The sequence below is a fragment of the Benincasa hispida genome, chromosome 1 (assembly GCF_027475165.1).
Source record: "Benincasa hispida cultivar pf3 chromosome 1, pf3_genome.v1.1, whole genome shotgun sequence".
NCBI lineage: Eukaryota > Viridiplantae > Streptophyta > Magnoliopsida > Cucurbitales > Cucurbitaceae > Benincasa > Benincasa hispida.
The window spans coordinates 78766442-78787317 of record NC_143478.1 but is presented as its reverse complement, the minus strand read 5'-3'; the positions used below and the strand labels follow the sequence as shown (position 1 = coordinate 78787317).

The window sequence follows — 20876 nt, the reverse complement described above, 5'->3', positions numbered from 1 at the left end:
TTGTCACTTAAGACATGATCTACTTGTATGTCACTACATACATGCTTAAATTACATAAAGACAACCAGGGATTTTAAGTTTATTGATTTGTGGTAAAATAAAAAACATTTAAATGTGCAAAGTCAAGTAGTGAAGTAAATATTATTTATATTATACATCACAAGTATTCATTCAAAGTTGTTTACAAACTATAGGACACAAGACTTTAGGGCACAAACCCCAACAATCTCCAACTTGTCCTAAAGCGAAGTGGGGAATACAAGTAAACAGGTACAAAACAATAAACTAGGGTATAAAAACCCAGTGCAACAAAATCTCCCACTTGCCCTAGTCTAGCCGCGAACGGTCTCATAGACCCATGCTTTGAAGGTAACCCTCAAACACTGTAGCCGTGAGAGCCTTCGTAAACGGATCAGCAACGTTTTGCTCTGAGGCGATCTTCGTGACGATCACGTCTCCTCGATGCACTATCTCGCAGATCAGATGATACTTCCGCTCTATGTGTTTGTCGCGCCTATGAATCATGGGCTTTTTGAAGTTCGCCACAGCACCACTATTGTCACAATAGAGGGTGTAGGCCTAGACATATTTGGAATAACTTCCAGCTCTGTCAAGAACTTTCTAAGCCAGACGACCTCTTTAACAGCTTCACAAGCTGCTACGTACTCGACCTCCATCGTGGAGTCGGCGATTGATAACGGGAAAAAATGCACATTATTATAGTTCTAAGTTATTAAACAATGAAGGTTTGCGTTGATAAAAAATATATAATTGCATCCAAAAAGCATTAAGTTCATAATATTACAACGTAAGCATCCATCGCATGAAAACAGTTAATTTATGTATTTTTATGCAGAATATGCGTTGACACAAGGCGGAAAATGCAATCACAAGAAATCAACGGTCGAATGTAGCATTACTGCAAGGCGTTGTGGTGATTTGCGCTCGCAATTATTTGCTCAAGAAGGATTGCCGCATAGAGCCAATGCAACTTGGTGGGCGCATCTGGGTGAAAAGCATAATAAATCACGATGGGACAGAAAGCTGACGACGGTCGATTCCGAATTAAGTTGACAAGCCGCTAACGAACTACTGTAGCAAGTACACTCAACTTTTCGGTGACAAATATTCGATGCATCAAACAGAGAATTAATGTCATCCCATTAGTGCAATTATAAGAGAGAAGTAGCCTTTCACCCTGAAGCTCTATAAATACCGAAGGCAACCTTCAATGAAGGAGTTCGGACAGTTAGATAATTTTCCCTTAGATAGAATTAGCCTTGCTCTTAGTTTTTCTTTTACTTTGAAGGCGAAGCGAAAGAAGGGAAGAGACGCCGAAAGATCGCTTTGATAAGCTCGAGAGAGAACCCAGAGGCATGGAAAAACGAAGAGAGGATCGACTCTCACGAGAGCGAGACTAATTTTTGAACAGTGTAAAAAGCCTCGAGAAGCAAGAGATTGCTACCAGGCTCTTTATTCTCATTTTGCATTGTTATTTTGTATTTCAACTCTATATCTATAAAATGGAACTTGCTTATCTACATTTTTTCACTCTCTTAAAAGCACGCATGAGTAGCTAAATCTATTGAATGGGTTTAGAAGAACTAAGCTAACATGACTTAGGATCTTCATCGCATGCGATTGTCTTGTCTTATGTTGCACCCAACACCTCTTTAGAGCTACTGGAAAGAGAGTCTAAAGAAAAAAACTAAGACTTGAGAGAGCTAGGTTAGAATCTAGACTCGAGAGAGCAAGATTAGATCTGTATAAGCAAGAGATAGGGACTTCAAGATAAGCTCTGTTTGCCAACATGCATCGCATGCACCCTAGAATAAGTTATGATATTATGCGGTTGCCTTATTTGTGTGTGTGTGTCATTTGTCATCACATAAATAAGAATAGAGGCTTATGTGTAGGTCCTATAGACTTATCGCATATATCGCATGCGTTCTAGAACTAGAGACTGTAACATTTGCGTTGAGAGATGATTTGCTATTGTATGTGTGTTGCATAATCGCATAACATGAACGCATCCTAGGAAGTGTTAGCTGGACCCCTTCTCAACCCGTTCCTCGCATATTCATCGCATCTTTCACATTATCAACTCTTGTCTTAACTCCGCCGCATACTTTTTATTACCACAAACAACAACCCAAAAATAACTCCTGATTTATTGGTTACTGCAAAGTCTTCTTAAAAATTATCACCGCATACCGTTTTCCCTAGTCCCTGAGTTCGACCCTGGACTTACCAAGAAACTCAGCGGGATTTATACTTGGATTCTGCTGAGAAAACTTGTTGCTCAACGCATTTCCATCACCGCAATTCATTTCATAATTTCACCACATAAAATAACGCATCAGCGATGTACCCCTACTTAGTACTCCGCCACACTATAGCTCCTCCATTAAGAATAAATACTGACCCTGAAGTGGACTTTCGAGAGTTCTTATTAGTTTGAAAGTCAGAATCCGTATATCCAGTAAGGATCAAATCCCGAAACCCATACATGAGCATGTAGTTCCTCTTTCTCTGAAGATACTTGAGGATGTTCTTAACTGCGGTCCAGTGACCTTAGCCTGATTTAGATTGATATCTACTGACTATTTCCATAGCATAGCAAATTCCTGACCTAGTGTAGAGCATTGGATACATTAAAATGCCAACAACAGATGCATATGGGACCTGTCTCATGTCCTCAACCTCTTGAGGCGTCTTAGGACACATGTCCTTAGACAAAGTGACTCCATGCCTGAATGGTAGTAAGCCCTTTTTGGAGTTATGCATCGAGTACTTGAGCAAGATTTTGCCAATATACGATGCCTAAGACAGTGCTAGCACTTCGTTCTTACGATCCCGATGTATACCCAGAACAAACTGAGCATCTTCCAAATATTTCATTTGGAGTTGGGTCACCAGCCAGTTCTTAATTGCAGTCAGTAGATCTACATCATTCCCAATGAGTAGTATATCGTCTACATACAATATTAAGAAAGCTACTGAACTGTTGACTATTTTTTTTTTTTTTTTTGTAAACACAAAGTTCATCAATGTTTTGGTCAAAGCTATACAATTTGATCGCAAAATAAAATTGAATATTCCAAGATCGAGACGCCTGCTTCAGCCTATAAAGGAACCGATTCAGTTTGCAAACTTTTTGCTATTGACCTTGGGCAATGAATCCTTCGAGTTGCACCATGTAAATGGTCTCCTCAAGATTGCCATTCAGAAAAGACGTCTTGACGTCCATTTGCCAAATCTTATAATTATAATAAGTTGTAATGGTCAAGAGGATGCAGATCGACTTTAACATGGTAACAGGTGAGAAAGTCTCCTCGTAGTCGACTCCCTTCACCTAGTTATAATCCTTTGCCACAAGTCGAGCCTTGAAGGTTTGCATCTTCCCATCAACATCTCGTTTGCGCTTATAGATCCATTTACAACCTATAGGTATTACCCCATCAGGCTGATCTACAAGATCCCATACCGAGTTAAAGCACATCAACTCCATCTCGATATTCGTGGCTTTGACCCATTCATCTCGGTCAACATCCTCCATTGCCTTTTTATTGGACAACAGATCCTCAACGTCGCCATCTGTCACCATAGCTAGGATTTTCGTGAAACCTAGATAACAGTTAGGCGGGTTCGTAACCTTCCCACTGCGTCGAGGTTCCCTCAACTCTTGAGGTGGAACCGACCTACCAGATGAACTATCATCAACAATTCTGGTTGATGAAGCAGGTCCTTCAACAACTATGTTGAAGTTTCAGTAGTTTCTTTGGAAAGCTCACTCGACACGACTTTACTACGTGGACTGTGCTCCCTGATATGATTCTCCTCCAGGAAAGTAGCATTCGTGGAAACAAACACCTTGTTTTCGGATGGATCATAAAAGTAACCTCTTCGTGTACCTTTGAGGTAGCCTACAAAGAGGCACAACCTCGATCGTGATTCTAACTTCTTGGGATTTGCCTCAAGCACATGTGTTGGACAACCCCATATGCGGAAGTGACGTAAACTAGCTTTAGGCTCGTTCCACAACTTCAGAGTTCTTGCAACACTCTTAGAAGGAACATAGTTGAGAATGTATACTGCAGTCTCCACTGCGAAACCCCAAAACGAGTCCAACACTTTTTGGGGATTCATCTAATTGAGGAGCTGGGAACTCAGCTACACAAGACAAAATTCACTCATTCCCGAAGCAGGGGTAAGTAGATAAATTGCTCCCTTAAGAGCTTATTTCTGGTCTTGAACATAATGGCCACACCCTCTCTTTGGAAGAGAGGACTCAGGCATAGTAGGACTATGACTTATTGTTCATTAGAAGAATCAATGGTACTTAAGGAGTTAGATGTAACTATAGGGGAAAAACGGTAAACTGACCCAATTGTACTTACGAGTGATTTGTGAAAGGTCATCACGCTGTTGATTAGTTATATGGACACATAAATATATTTGTAGTGCAAAAAGTGTAGCTGTCGGTCTTTAGTGGAGTGACCAACAGTTAATGGATAGTGGATCTCATGACTAAAGAGTTTAGTCTGTTATTCACGTACCGTTGGAGCTTCAAGCTACAAGTCCATAAGGTCCCCTTGGTAGTTCAATGGATTCAAGTTGAGAATCGATTTTTGGGTTAGTTTGAAATGTTCAAATTAACAAGAGGGAATTTGATTATATATGATATAATTAAATCGGTTCAATTATATGTGATATAATTGATTTGATGTATTAGATACATTAATTAGAGGAATTGATATAAATATGATTTATATTAAATAAGGAGAAAAAAAACTATGGTTTAAATATTAGATATGATGTGATATTAAAACTATAGATTATAAATATAATATGATAAGTTAGTTATTATATTTATTTATAATAAAAACAATTATTAGATAATTGTTTGGTTGGTTATTTGTTTTCTCTTTTAACCGTGCATGAAGTGGGAGGTTATGTTCAGCTTTTGATAACTGAAGAATAAAATGAAAAGTATTTTCATTTTACAAAATGACCGCTTCATTATCGGCTTAACTAATAGTTCACTCACGAGAGACTACATGATAGCTCTCAGCGAGAGATTAAACGATCGTGTAAGCAATTAAGCGAGATTTGCTAAATGATCGTGTAGGCTATATACTAAGCGATCAAGCGAGATTTGCTAAACGATCGTGTAAGTGAGATAATAAGCGATTAAGCGAGATTTGCTAAACGATCGTGTAAGCGAGATACTAAGCGATTTAAGTGAGATTTGCTAAACGACCGTGTAAGCGAAATACTAAGCGGTCAAGTAAGATTTGCTAAATGATCGACTAGACAATTTCTCACGAATGCGAGATTTACCAAACAATCAAGTACTTTAAGTCTATGCGATAGACAAAACTTTTTTCCCACTTACTTGATTGTGTAGTTCGATCATTTTCTTCCTCATTCTCTCTACCAAATTCACACAGAACCCATACCTTCTGGATTCTCACTCCGAGAATACCAAGATTTTCGAGTGGTAGTGTCAAAGGGTTGCTATTTGAGGAGTAGACTGTTCGTGATTCCAAGCGACAGCGAGAGGTTGGCTAGGCGATTGCTCACGAGAACGAGATATTGATGTCCAATTATTCACGAGAGCGAGAGATTTCCAGAAGAAGAGTTCTTCAAGGGTATGTCTCCCATTTCCCTTTCTTATTAGTAAGAAAACATGCTATAATTTGTTTTATAATGCATTACTATTCTTATATGTTTGTAAATGCATTTATTCTTACACAATGGGCTTGGAAAGTTGTTGCTTCCACTCATAGAAATCTCTATTTAGATTTCCTTCATATGTTATATCAAATATAATACATAACCTATAGATTCTATATTGTATCAAATATAATATAACATATAGTTTCTATTTTCTCACCAATGGCATTGAATATAAATCTCATTTATATTAAATTCAATTATATGAATCAAATTCATATAATTAATATTTGAATCATATTCAAAATTATTTTCTCTCAAATAAACTTTCTATTACAATGTTCATATACATTACAGTAATTATATCATATATAATTAGATTAAATTAATTATATCACATATAATTAATTCCTTATATTAATTTGAACAATTCAAATTAATCCAAAAATTGTTTCTCACTAATTCTCGTTGAGCTATAGAAGGGACATCATTGATTTGTAGTTTGAAGTTCCAATAGTACATGATTAATCAATTAAACTCCTTTAATTAAATTATTCACCATCTGTTAACTATTGGGCATCCCATTAAAGACCGACAATTACACTCTTCGCACTACATATATATTTCTATATCTATTGGATATAACTAGTCAATAGTACGGTGATCCTTCATAAATTGCTCGTAAATATAGTTGGGCCAAAAATATTGTTTTGCCCCTATAGTTACATCTAATTCCTCAAGTATCATTGATCCCTCTAATGAACAATAAATCATAGTCCAGTTATGTCCAAACCCCTCTCGGGCCAAGAGAGGGTATGGTACCACATTGTTCAAGCCACGTAATCAGCCCTTAAAGGAGTAATTTATCTACTTGCCCCAACATTGAAGAAGGAGTGAATTCCTTCTTGTGTAGCTGTGTTCCTAACTCTCTAATTAAACGAATCCCCAAAATGGTAGACTTGTTGAGTCGGTGATCTGGACACTCTTACCCATACAAATCAAAAAGTCACCTTCATAAGCAGGAGTTCATAAGTCACTCAGGATTCAGGTCATGTTACCAATGGTTATCCTGGTGAAAAGAAAGTCTCTATTATGAATGCCATTATATAATGAGACTAAACATTTTGTGGTCCAGCCTTATACAAACTCCTTTGTATAGAATATCCCCGCTCACATGTTTTCACATGAATGATTAGGATCAGATTATTTGTAGCACTTTACAACAATTTTAACATCTACAAAACGGACCATACTCGTAGTGTCACAAAAATAAGGTATCTAACGTTATTCATCTGCTACATACCATTTAGGTTATCACTTAAACGTGATCCATCTACATGTCTCTACATACATGTTTAAGTTACAAAGATAACCTTGAATGTTAGTTTATTGGATTGTGGTTAATGCAACTATTTTTTTTAAATAAAAAATTATATATTTTTTTACATAAATAAAATGTTTGAAAAATTACATACAAACTATATAAACCCAACGAGATTTAGGGCATCAACCCTAACACAATGGATGTGCTTTGTCCATATAAAATATTTTCAAAACTTTTCCAGTATAAGTTGACTGATGAACAAATATCCTATCTGCTAAATGCTCTATTTGCAAGCCAAAGCAAAATTTTGTTTTTCCAAGAACTTTCACCCCAAATGATTTCTTAAGATATTCTATTGCATTTGAAAGCTCTTTAGGAGTTTCAATTATAGTCCTCATTTTTTAGATATAATATCAAGAGTTATAATAGTAAACCCTGATTGTGATTTCTATATAAAAACACAAGACATATTGGATTATTTTGATATCCTTCTTTCAACAAATATCCACTCAGGCGATTGCCACATTCGTCCTGATTATTTCAATCAATATAGCGATCTCTGTAGTTTTATTGAATACAATTCTCGGTAATTTGATTTATATATTTCAGGTACCTTAAATCCTTATGGGATTCTCATATAAATACCATTATCAAGAGATCCATATAAATATGCCATGAATACATCCATTAGATGCATGTCCAGACTTTCATACACAATCAAATCAATTAAATATCTTGATGTAATTGCATCCACCACCGGAGAATATGACTCACCGTAATTAATACCAGGTCTTTGTGAAAAACCTTGTGCAACTAGTCTTGCTTTATATCTTGTGACCACATTATTTTCATTTTTTTTTCTTACAGATACCCATTTGTATCTCACAGGTTTAACACCTTCTGGTGTTCAAACTACTGGTCCAAAAATCCGATGTTTTGAAAGTTAGTTTAATTCTACATTGATTGCTTATTTTTACTGAATCCAATATTTTCTATGTCGACATTCTTCAACATATTTTGGTTCATAGTCCTCATTTTTTAGATATAATATCAAGAGTAACATTATGCGCAAATATGTTGTCAATAACTATATGAGTTCGGTTCCATCTTTTTCATGCCACTACATAGTTTATTGAAATTTCATTATTATCTTTAGATATTTCATCTTCCCCACAAGTCTTGACAAGGATTTCTTTAAGGACATTTACATCCTTAACCAAGTCTTCTTGGCTATTAATTATTTTTCTTTTTCAAAGATTTTTATCTTTGTAACCCACTGGTCTATCATACTTCTGTCGTGTTCCAGACTGTGACAACTTGCTGTGTTGGGAAATCAATTTTCAATGGAACATTTGCAGCTAGTATATATGATTTAGTTACTTTCTTTGTATCTATAAATGCATATGGTAACTGATTTGCTATATTTTGCAAATGAGTTATCTTCTTAACTTCAAGTTCACATTGATCTATGCGGGATCTAAATGAGACAATAACGATGCATTCCATGTAATTTCTTTTTCCAACTTCCTTCCTCCCCTTAATATTGGAAAAATTGTATGCGAAAATGATAATCAGCATATCGTGCAGTAAATACATCACCCTTCAGAGGTTCAAGATATTTGATAATTGATGGGGAATCATATCCAATATATATTTCTAACCTCCTTTAAGGACCCATCTTAGTGCGTTGTGGTAGAGCAATTGGAACATATATTGCATATAAACAAATTCTCAGATGGAAAATATTTGGCTCGTAGTAATAAGCTAATTGTAATTACGAGTACTTATGATAAAATATGTCCTAATGCGTATAAGTGACGCTGCATTCAAAATAACATGCCCTTACATAGATGTAGAAAACTTAGCTCTCATAAGCAACGGTCTAGCAATTAACTGCAAACGTTTTATGAATGATTTTACTAAACCATTTTGGCAAGTAAGTTGTGGATTATATGGACACTAAGAATGAGTATTAACAAGACACATAGATAATATTTGGAAAAATAGAGCATGACACATGCTCAATGAACACTAAACATGAGGAGTATCTATTTTCTATAATATTTATAATAATTTACATATATTTTCTCTAATATTCATGTTAAAAACGCCCTTTAGTAATGTTAGTTTTGGAAAGTTCTACGATTTTCACTGGGTTTTTGTAGATGCAATTGTGCGAATCCCGTGAAACAACAATTTGAGCTAAAAAATGAAGATTTTATTATTATTATTTTGAAAATTTCTGTAGGCTATTTTATTTGTTTTGCAGAATAATAATAGTAATAACTACTATCTAATCTATGTGAATGGTTAGTGTTGTATACTCGTAATTTCAATAAAAATCGTCAAAGTAAGCATAGCTCAATTGGCATAAGACATACATGATACAACCAAAATAGCTCAATTGGCATAAGACATACATGATACAACCAAAATGTTATAGGTTCGAATTCTTCTATCCCAAGTATATTATTTTTCTAAAAGATAATTAATAGTAACTCTCCAAACATTCTAAAGCAATTTAAACATCAATCTGAGCCCAACTCAAAAAATAAAATATCAATTAACATCCAAAAATTTGATGGGTCTATCTCTACATCTTACAAACGTATTAAAATGTTGATATGATTAAATTTACTATAATTCATTAGTTTAAACTTCTAGATTGATTGGTCCATTTATAGAGTGGTAGAGGAATCTCACCATGCAGTTAACACAATACTTGAACTAGAAGAAGAAGAAAAGTGCACTTACACATAATATATATAGTTTTATTTTGTATGTTTGTTCTTTTCCTCATTATGCATTGTCATAATGTATTAAAAGTTAGTTAAATATGGTATTATATATAAAAAATACAAAGTATAACTCAATATTTGACATGTACTTCGACTCTCAAAGCTAGAGATACAAATTTTCATATCCCAATTATACTATAAAATTCATATATATTGAAATTTCGATAATTAAAGATTACTTAAAGAAAAATCTTGCAATAAGGATCTGATATGGAAAATGAATCATATTTAACATTTATATATTCGTTATTGGAGTATAACTAAAATCTTACATTAGAAGAAAAAAATCTATGATATATAAACTGGGACAACTATCTCTAATATTATGAGAAATTTAAATGAAACCAAAAGCAAAGTCTCTGCACATTATCCAAATTCATGGAGTATACTAGGTTGACTATAGGAAATTATGAAAAACAACATTTTAATATTTGAAATTTAATGGTAACTCTAAATATTTTCATAGTTTAATACTTTTCAATATTGTATAAATTAGAATTTAGTTTTCCTAAAAAAAAATGGAATTTAGTTATTTTGTAAGGGCAAAAAGGATTTTTCAATAAAATATTTTTTCCCCTCTAAACCCAAAACCCCTCATTTGCATCTCTTGTATGCGCCACGCTTCGATTCCGGCCTCGTCCTTTGCCGCTTCAGTCCTTGCGATCGCCGGCGAGCTCATAGTCGGGTACTTATTTTTGTTGTCCTTTTCTTTCTGTTCATTTTCGGTTCCATATCTTGCTAATCACCCTGTAATCTGACTAGTATTCGTTCTCGATGTGTGTTTCAAGCAGATTTACCTAATTCGAATCGCTACACTTTGTTTTTCCTTTAATTGTTTTACCTTTCTATGGCTAAAGCAACATCCAAACCAAACTAATATATCACTTGCAGCTGAAAAGCAAGCGAACAATCTGAGAAAATTAATCAATTACATGACTGCACCCTAGACAGGTAATTTCAATTTGCCTCTTAGAAAAGATAGTCTTAAGATTCAATTTGGTGGTAATAAGATGTTAGGTCCGCACACATTGGCACACTCGAATATTCTTTAATTCAGTATTGGGAGTTCGAGATATTGATTTCTGACTCTTATTTATAGATTTGATGAACGTTTGAATTCGCTTGAGAAATGTTCCCGCAATAATAAAGAAGATAATCAAATTATTATTATTATTTTGGAGGTAGGGGATGGGGACTGCAATAAACATGTAGTTTTGGGAAGGAGAGTTTATTCAATAAGCTGGAAGTAAGGGAAAAAAAGGAGGAAAGTTGCTCTATGAGTGAACAGTTGAGGTAGACGGGTGTTATTTAAGTGGAAAAAGAGTTCGGGTCAATGCATGATTTTGATGGAAAAAAAAACTAATTCATCGAGCACTCCAGTCTGTGCCTCCATGAATTTGGGACAAAACACGGAGTTTACCTTTTCATTCGAATCCATTTTAAGAAGAGTCTAATGTAGAGAACAATTAATTAGGAATACAGGGTTAAATATGGTGTTTAGTTTGTTCTTATCATGTTAGAATCTCTTGGCTGTCTTTTAATATGGCTTTATAATAAATTTTCTTGCTTTCCAACTTCATTGTTGCATGGTTAATTCTGCAATAATTTTTTTTTGATATGATTACTTGTTGCCTGTCGGTACACAGTATCAATGGCTTACAGGCGCAGCCTTTGCACAAGAGCAAATCTTATAGCTCGACAATGTCATCCTTCGATTAGTGTTTTTGGTCAAACCAATGACCGAAAAAAGCAACATTTGGATGAAGATTCACTTTCCCATGACAAAATCAATAGTTTCCTGCAGAGGAGATCATTTGGAACCAGCTTTTACAAGTCGTCCAGGTCTAATTATTTTGCTCATGATAGAAAATATCCAAACACTTTCCTCTCGCCAAGCGCTGGTTCCTTTTTCTGTCGCTACATGTCAAGTACTATTGGCGAAGGGTCTGAAAACATTGAATTCATGAGTAATGTTTCAGAAGTTCTCACAGATGCAACAGTTCAATCAGCAGCATCTCAGGCTGCTGCTGCTAATGAAGTAGCCCTTGCTGCTGCTGATTCTTTTCTTCCTGTCAAGGGTGTGCAGTACTTTATAGATGCTATTCATTCTTTTACTGGATTAAATTGGTGAGGATCCCTACTTTTTCACAATTGGATAACTTTGTATATTGTGCCATGAATTTCTTGTAGCCAACTGTTCACTGATGATCTAACATTTTGAATCCATCAGGTGGGTTTGCATTGTATTAACAACCCTACTGATTCGTGGTGCAACATTCCCTCTTATGATAAATCAACTCAAATCTACTGCCAAGCTTACTGTATGTCAGTTTTTGATGCACTTTATTTTCAGTCACTCCAGCTCGTACTTCTAAATGCAAATTCTTCCATTTGTGCACCTGTTCATAATATGTTGTTCTTTTGGGTTACTGTAGTATCACCAAGGGATTTAATTTGAGCTTTCCACCCAGTGTCTTGGTCCTGGAACCTTAGAAGAACAATATTTAATTGAACTCGTAGTCCTCATTCTCAATCAAGGAGCTGTCTTTTAATAAATAGTTGATTTGATACTATCTTGACTCAATTTCTGGTTGTTCTAGGTAATATTTTCAATGAGATTCTATTTCTCACTCTAAGACATATGCATCCTTTAACACCAAATGGAATCTTGGTGGTAGCTTGGTTAGGGCTCTGATGATGCTTTGAGATAGCTTCCAAGGTCTTGGGTTGTAGCCTCCGTTTGAAAACTTAATAATTCAAAATCCTTGTTGTCCTTGTTTTTTGGTGGTGGCCTTGGGGTGAGCAAGGCCTTTCCAAGGTTAAGGGGGCATGCCATGAGCAAAATTTTTAGGAGTGAAGCCTTTGATATCCTAGTTATCCAAAAGAAGAGAGAGAGAGAGAGAGAGAATTGTACTATCTGTTCATTTGTCTCATTGAATTGGCATGATGAACATAATATTTCTATATCTTCTACTGCCTCATTTGCATTTAATGCTATCATGATCTGATGGAAGGGCGAAACATGCATGTGGATATGTTATGATAATGTAGTCCCACATTCATTTTCTAGCTAGTTATTAAATTCAATATGCCTTATTCTTGCACAACCTAATTTTTGGTTGATATAATTAATTTTGTGACACTGCCGTTAACTTTTTTTAACCTTGAAGCTCATTGAATCTTTGCTTTGGCTTTTGTTGCACCTATCTCTATGCGAATAAGAAATCAAAAGGAGTGCAGGGCACCACTGAAGATTGTTCTGCATCTTTATCATGTTAATCAGTTTTAATGTGATGCAAACTTATCTGTTGATATTTTTCTACTGTGAAATATTTGCAACCTAATTGGGTATTGTGGCCTTTTATTAAAGATTGAATCAAGTCTCATTTTTTGTGTAGTTGTTAAGACCTCACTTGGAGGAAGTTAAGAACGAGATGCAAGAAAAGGTATTTTGTCCAGTTCTTGTATTTAAATGCGATCAGTATCATCTATTGGTTCATTTATCATATCACAAATTTTCTTTAATGTAAAGGCAATTGTATTTCAAGCACCACTTTAGTCGCTCTTTGAAGAACTGTGATAAAGTTACTTAGTTTTCCCCATTTTGTTCCTTTTTTCTCCTCAGGGTATGGATCCAAGGGCTGTTGCTGAGGGTCAACAAAAAATGAAGAAACTTTTTAATGAGTAAGTTTCTCTTTTTAAAACTTGACAGACTAAATTGCAATGGACTTATGTGGCTCAAGTGAGAAGCAGTAAGGAAAGCGAAACTTTGTTTTGAGGGCCCATAAACCATGGTCTTTACACTCAGATCATGGTGTTGGCCTGACCCTAAAATGTAAAGGCCCAAGCCCAAGGGCCTAAGACATTGTTTGGGTTTAGATGGGGCCGACCCAACCTTCAATAGCCAAATCCATGGCCCAATCCTTGGGCTTGGCTCTTTGGATTGAAGTTTGGGATAAGCTTGAGTTGGGCTTGAGTCAGCTCATTGGATCATCCCATTGAATATTAATTATTTAATCATATACACACACACACATATTAGATTTTCTGAATAAATGTTTTTAAAATTTATTGTATATTTTTATTACTTTTTCTGGATAAAATTATTGATATTATAAAGTTTTTTTTCAGTTTTTCGTTCTCTTAAAAAGTTTTATTAGTTTTTAACACTTTAATTTTTTTTATAATAATTAAAAACTATGATATATCTAAATATATTTTAAAAAAGAATTAAAAAAAATTACTTTTTTAATATATAAAATATAATATAGGAAGAACTATACATATGCATTCATATTTGGGTTGGTCCAATGTTAAGTCCATTGAGCCAGCCTGATCCAAATATGATAAATGGGTTGGGCCTACCTGATCACTAAAATGGTGATCTATATCCAATCCAATGCATAAATGGGCTGGGCCGATCAAATGTTGACTTTGAGCTGAGTTTGGATCGAGCCTGAGCTAGGTTTGGGCTGACTTTGAATTTTGGGCCCATTGATGAAGCTGAGTTTCTATAACCAAAGACAAGAGAAAGGAAAGGAAACTAGCTGAAGTAAAGACCAATGATGCTAACTTCTCATTCTTAGGATGAAGATAGCCTTCAAAATTGAAAGTCAGAATATATAGATCCTCCTGCAAACAAAAATGCAAACAAAAAATACATATCAGGAGGTTTTTGGAAAGAGCTAGCTGTTAAGCCCCCAATAGAGAATACTTACTCTAGAATAGGGGGAAATAGCCTGGGGACAACTTGTTAGTGGGACACGGGGAGTCAGTGCGGTTGGTTAAGATGAGCAGTAGTATATTATTATTATTTTATCCCCCCCCCCTCATTGTGGCTTTTATGGTTTATTTTGGACAGAACAGTAGTTGTAGGGTTAGGAGAGATTGTCAGCACCCTCAAAATTGCTGATTATTGTGATCTTGATATTGTAAATTTGTAATCGTTGTGAACTTTGTATTTTGGTATTTGAAATGCAAGTATCGTTACACAAAATATAGTGTCATAACAATGTCAATTTGACCATATATTTTAAATTTTCCCCTTAAATTTTTATTTTTATGAAATTGGAATTTTGATTAGTTTGGATTGCTTTGTCCAACCTTAGCCTCCAACAAAGTATTTTCATAGGGTTTTTAAATATGTCAATATTGCAGTGACTTTTCTTGATCTGGCTGTGGTCACTCTAACAGGGAAACAGATGTTATTTTGTTTGCCAAGTGCATAACATCTCAAACTTGTCAGAATGTCATTTTGTCCTTTTAATATATACAAAACACTAGCATTCTTGTTTTTTAGAATCAAGCCGAAAGTTTTATAGCCTGTGAAATCATTATTTAATATTAATAAAAAATCGAAAATGAACAGAACTATTTTTATTTGTGGTGGCCAGGGGGTTTATAAACGAAATAATATTAATAAAACGTGATTGTAGGAGATCTTTTTTATCTAGCAACCTTTCTTTGGTAAATCAGTGTGCTTTTGATATTTTCTTTGACCTCTCTGGATGTTTTGACGTATTTTCTTGGTTGTCTTCAGTTTCATGAGTTTTGACCTCGCAGGTTTGGTGTGAGCCCATTTACCCCATTGAAAGGACTTTTTATTCAGGGTCCTGTCTTCATCAGTTTTTTCCTTGCGGTAATTGTTTTTTTTCTTTTTTCTTTTCTTTTTTTTTTTAAATAATATTTTTACCTTATAAATGACTAATGATCAAACATTTAGGTATTGTGTCGTATACTGTTATTACTTTCACGTTCTTAATTATTATTTTCTTTGGCAGGTTTCAAACATGGCAGAGAAGATGCCTTCGTTTAAAAATGGTGGAGCATACTGGTTTGTTGATCTCACGACTCCAGATACAATGTACGTTTTCCCAGTTTTAACCGCACTGACATTCTGGATCACAGTGGAGGTAGACATTCGTAAATTTGTTTTGGTCTACTTGCCCAAACCAGTATTTATTGCTAATTATGGATTAGATTACATGGTCCCTTCTATATGTTTAATAATTTATGGGAAATTCTTATAAATAGAGAATTCCCAAAAATATTTACACTTTGTAGCAAAAAGTTCCAAAAGTGTTTTTTACTTTTGAAACTTTTTGCTATAAAGTGTAAATATTTTTAAATATTTTTTATATTTAAAAAAACATAAATCAGTAAAGAATCAAGCAAAGTCTTTCATGGATTAATCCATGAGCAAATTCTTCATGGAGTAATCCTTGTTTCTTTTCTTTTTTTTCTGATAGGCATATGTAGTGCAGTGATCACTGATTCCCATGAAACCCATGATTAAAATATCCATCGATACATTGATATATCAGTAAATTAGAGGGGTTCGACATCAATATTAAGGATTAATAGATATCTCCGATATCTTTTATAAATTCTTATAAAATATATTTTTTTAAAAAAATCATCTACTGATCTCATTATGTCCATTAGTCCTAATATGAAGATACACACTAATAATAAGATCTATAACTTAGTTGGAAGTAAAATAATTTAATTATTAATTAGAATACATACACATACATACATATATATAGAGAAATATTTGTCGATATATTTGTAAAATTGAAAATTTAATGTTGAGGTCAGGCACAAAAATAGAGGGTAAGGTGGTGAGAGTTGTCATAGAATGGATACCTCGACTTAATATTTGTACCTGTTATTTATTGTTATATTAATTGCTATATTAATATTTTTACCTGTTATTTGTTGATTGTTGTAAAAGGTATCTTATAATTATACTAATTCATATATAATTATACTAAGTAATATCTATGTGAGTATATATAGAAAAGGAATGAGGAATGTCGAATTAAATAAATGGACTTACTCATCTTTCGACATGAAAGATATGTTTCAGAATAGACTTTTGCATTATTTTAGTTATTATCTTGTCTTATCATTTTTTTGAATAAAATTTCATAAAGATTTTCGTACAAATTCCCCAAAAGTTAGTTATAATCCGATCCAACAACAGGGATTCTTAGTAAAACTAGAGATCCTCTAAAGATGTAGAAAGATGCAAGACTCTATGCCACTATTTGCTATAGTTGATTTTTTAATCCATGCATGAAACAAAACTTAATTTGCTTTAGTGGAAACAAAAGTGCTTCCCTAATTACTTAATTAGAGCCACTTAAGAATTATTTTTCTTTTTTCTTCATCTACATCCCCGCCTGCCAATGCAGATCAATTTGCTTGACTGGTTTTCTAATTTTTATTTTTTTTAAGCTTTTGTCTTTATTATTATTATTATTATTACACATCTAATCTTAAATATTATGACTGCTTCCATTTTCTCAGTACAACATGCAAGAAGGTATGGAAGGTAATCCTATAGCTGGCACAATGAAAAATGTGATGAGGGGTCTTGCTATCGCTACGGTTCCCTTGACCATGAATTTTCCAAAGGTATTTTGTTATTTATTTATTTTTTTTGTGGCGGTAAAATCGTTTTTGTTTGTTAGCTTCTGGGTTGAATGCAAGCACCGAACATCAAGCAGTCCTTACCTCATGTTGCCTTTCAACTGTGTTACTGCTTTTCATGTTTGTACTTTGTTTATGGTTAGTTGCAGCTATCCTGCAGTTTTGTTATTTGCTTCCCATTTTAGAGTCTTTCAAATTTTGATTTCTGAAGTTATTTACTTGTAACTTCAAAATGGTTGGTCTGTGGACTATAAACAATGGCCCGTGGCGAGTAGCGGAGGCCCAATCGGTGGCGGATGATACTGTTTATTGGTGGCATCAGCGTGCCTAGTGGAGATGGTCGGCAGTGTGGGTGAAGACCCATACCTGTCATATAGTGCTGTTAGGGTTAGTTTCTTCCCATGGGTGTTGCAATACCATGTCAGGTCGGGTGCTGGGTCAAATAGCAATCCGGTCGGAAATCACCTTTTAAAGCCATCACATCTTTTAACTTTGAGAGATAAGTGGTCTCATCCACGAAATTTGAAATCAGCCCAGTAAGCCATAGTTCTTCAACCCCTTGATAACCAGGAAATGGGTTAATCTTTTCGTTTTGCTCCCATTTTCGCACTGCTCGTTTCCTCTCCCTCTTTCCATCAGCTCTTGACACGTCAGTGGTCCCCCTTTATCACGCCATTGCTCCCTTTCCTCCCCCTTGGCCTTCGTCACGACTTCTTCTGCCATTAACGACCCGATTGCACTCATTGTCGGCCACCTTCTTCTTCGCCACTAGATATGGCCGCCGTTCTCATTGCTTTTGGATCTACGTCGTCTTGGCTAATAGTCAGCCTTCGAACTCGCCCACGTCGTCTTCTCCTGGTCTTCGTACACAACTCTGCCTCTCCCTGTGGTTTCTTCATCATCTCCGGCCTCCGTCCTTTTCGGCATCCCATCCAACGAATCGCCAACGTCTTCTCTGCCTTCTCTTTATAAAACTTGCATCCGTGTCCTTCCAGAAATTTCATCACCAACCTGATAGGATCGGGTATTAGGGGTTATTAGAGGATTAAGGGTATAATTGTAATTAGTTAAGTAGTTTGTTAGGGAAGTTAATTATAAATAGAGGGGGAGGGGAATGAAGCAACATAAGCAACATAAGCAATATTTTGGTGAATGATTTAGGGCTTGAGAATATCTCAAGATTGGGAGGGTCCAAGTACCTCGAATTACTTGTTTTGTATTTCCGTTATCTTTTATATTTCAATATATTTGGGTTCTATTTCTAATAAGAGAACTCAAGAACACAAAGAACCAACAAAGAGACTAAAAGATAGAATAATATCGCAATATCCATGAAGAAATTACAATATACCATAGTCTTTCGAGAGGGCTACTTTCTCCCAAATTTTCCAATTAGGAAACAACTGCCAAATTCTTCACACCCTTCCTCTCAACCCACTTTCTTTATTTATACTAGAAGCCCTAACAACTTACAATCTAATTACCAAAATGCCCCCTTCTAATAACCATCCTAATATTTACTAATAATTCTACTATTCCCATAACTATATGTCGTACACAATCCTGCATTTTTGTTACTTTGTCACTTTGTTACCTTGCTTCCCATTTTAAAGTCTTTTTCAAGTTTTAATTTCGGAAGTTATTTACTAGTAACTTTATGACAAGATCTGAAGCGCGAGGTTGATGGTGTAAATAACATGTACTCATTGTTTATTTTGATAAAATGTTTGTGTTTAATATCATAAACAACACACAAACAAGCCAAACAGTACAAGATGGATGAAAATATATCAGCCTCACTGTTCTATTGAGAGTTCTTCAATATACAGAGAGGAATTATGCATCTGAGAGAGCAACTAACTCCCTTTCTTTAGAGGACAGGCTACATCCTTTACACTCTAGTGAGAGGACTGGTTCCCTTTCCCATAGACACACTTTACTACCAAAAACATACCTCCACTAAGTAAGAAGGGCCCCACATACTCCCTCAGCAACTATATAAACACAGAGTAAACGTACAGCTCAAATGGTTCTCCCCATAACCGAAACTGCCTTAATTTCCCTTCCTACCCTCCTTGCATAAGTCTTAACAATTGGGTGCCTAACAGTTTGTTACATGTATTTGGTAGGACTAGGGGTAGGGGTCCTGTATTATAGAGGTGGAAGTAAAATCAGTAAGTAATTTGTAAATGATAAATTTTATCATAACATTGATACAAAATCATCTAATTCTGCATCATGTATAATTCTTACAAGATCCTCCTTTTCCTTACAAGCTTCATAACATCTGGAAATTGAATTGTGGCGTTTCATAAGGCATAACTTCCCTAATGTACCTCAACTCAACTTTACTCGGGTCTCTTACTCTGGTATTATATGCAGGCAATATTCTGTTACTGGGTTACATCTAATGTGTTCACACTCGCATATGGGGCTGGTGAGTCATTCGAGCACCTCATCGTCACCATTAATCTTTTCAATTACTGTTTCCTTTGATTAATGGACATTTGATAATTTTCAGCTCTTAAAGTTCCCGGGTTTAAGAAGGCCTTGGGTGTTCCTGAAGTACCAGTGGCCAATTCGAACACCACTCCACAACCTGCCTTCTCGTTTCTTACAGCTATGAAACAAGCAACAGCAGCACCAAATGAAGCCGCTACTACAACCACATCAACCACTCAACCATCACAGTCCCAAGACCGAAAAATTTTGTCATCGTCAGTCATTAGCCAGAGGCTTAGAACTTTGGAGAAAGAAGTGAAAGGAAGGAAAAAGATGAAGAACAGGAAAAAGTGAGACGTGTTGGGACATCAATTACATTTAATTTAGCTTTTCTGCTTGGAAGACTGTAGTATTTATTTATAAACCAGTTAAGTTAGTCACAATTTTCCTCCAATTGGTAGTTTTGATACTCCAGAGAGAAAGATAAAGAGAAAGATAGGGAGAATGCCCAGCCAAAAGAAAATAAAATTTTTACTTGTAGAGTTTCTACATGTTCAATCTGGATCTGAATTTTTTGGATTTCTAAAAAAAACCCTTGTAAAATCTGTTGAGCTATGTTGGTAATAGTATCAATATTTATTTTTTTGTCAGATGTTAAATTGTGGGACTTAATTTTACCTGTCATGAATTAATTGCTTTTATTATTATTATGCAAAGGGAATTAATTGCTTCTCAGTTCTCTCTTCAATTTTGAATTCGAATCAGTAAAATTTTGCTATATTTATAAATATTTTAATTTATTTTCTTATATTTGAAACAACTCAAAATGTAACTGCATAGTAGGTTTACATCAAAATGTATATTTTTAAAATTTAAATATTTAATACTTTTATATTATTTAATATACATTATACAAGTAAATAATAATAAAATAATGTATACAAATTGTAGACCCAAGAATTCCTTGGAACGTATGTTAACCATTTGAATTTCATGTCTAACTTTCTAAACTAACTAACCAAAAACGTAATGTGTTGCTTGAAGTGACATTTTCATAACAGAGTCTTTTTGTTTTGTTTTAATAAGGAAGCAAGTATTTCAATCACAGTGTGATATAGAGATAGTCAAATTTTCTTCCAATCAAGATTACAGAATTTTTTTTATAAACTAGAGGTGTTGAGGATCTCACATTGAAA

General features: G+C 34.8%; 1 protein-coding gene across 3 annotated transcripts; it reads left to right on the top strand.

Moving 5' to 3' along the window:
- Positions 1-10321: 10321 nt before the first annotated feature.
- OXA1 (inner membrane OXA1-like protein) lies at positions 10322-20330 on the top strand. Of its 3 annotated transcripts, none has more exons than XM_039041539.2 (11): positions 10346-10486; positions 10693-10752; positions 11448-11928; positions 12032-12122; positions 13200-13247; positions 13427-13485; positions 15364-15439; positions 15582-15713; positions 17116-17223; positions 19621-19675; positions 19760-20330. In XM_039041539.2, exons 3-11 carry the CDS (start codon positions 11453-11455, stop codon positions 20032-20034), a joined length of 1320 nt encoding a protein of 439 aa, XP_038897467.1. In that variant the 5' UTR covers positions 10346-10486; positions 10693-10752; positions 11448-11452; the 3' UTR covers positions 20035-20330. The 3 variants fall into 3 exon arrangements, with proteins under 3 accessions (XP_038897471.1, XP_038897467.1, XP_038897478.1); XM_039041550.2 differs by having other exon boundaries at positions 10373-10486; positions 10593-10752; XM_039041543.2 differs by lacking the exon at positions 10693-10752 and having other exon boundaries at positions 10322-10486.
- Positions 20331-20876: the final 546 nt, after the last annotated feature.

Coding starts and splice junctions, on each gene's coding strand:
- OXA1 (XM_039041543.2), top strand. CDS start 11,453: ATGGCTTACAGGCGCAGCCTTTGCACAAGAGCAAATCTTATAGCTCGA. Junction 11,929..12,031: donor TCTTTTACTGGATTAAATTG/GTGAGGATCCCT, acceptor TGAATCCATCAG/GTGGGTTTGCATTGTATTAA. Junction 19,676..19,759: donor CACACTCGCATATGGGGCTG/GTGAGTCATTCG, acceptor GATAATTTTCAG/CTCTTAAAGTTCCCGGGTTT.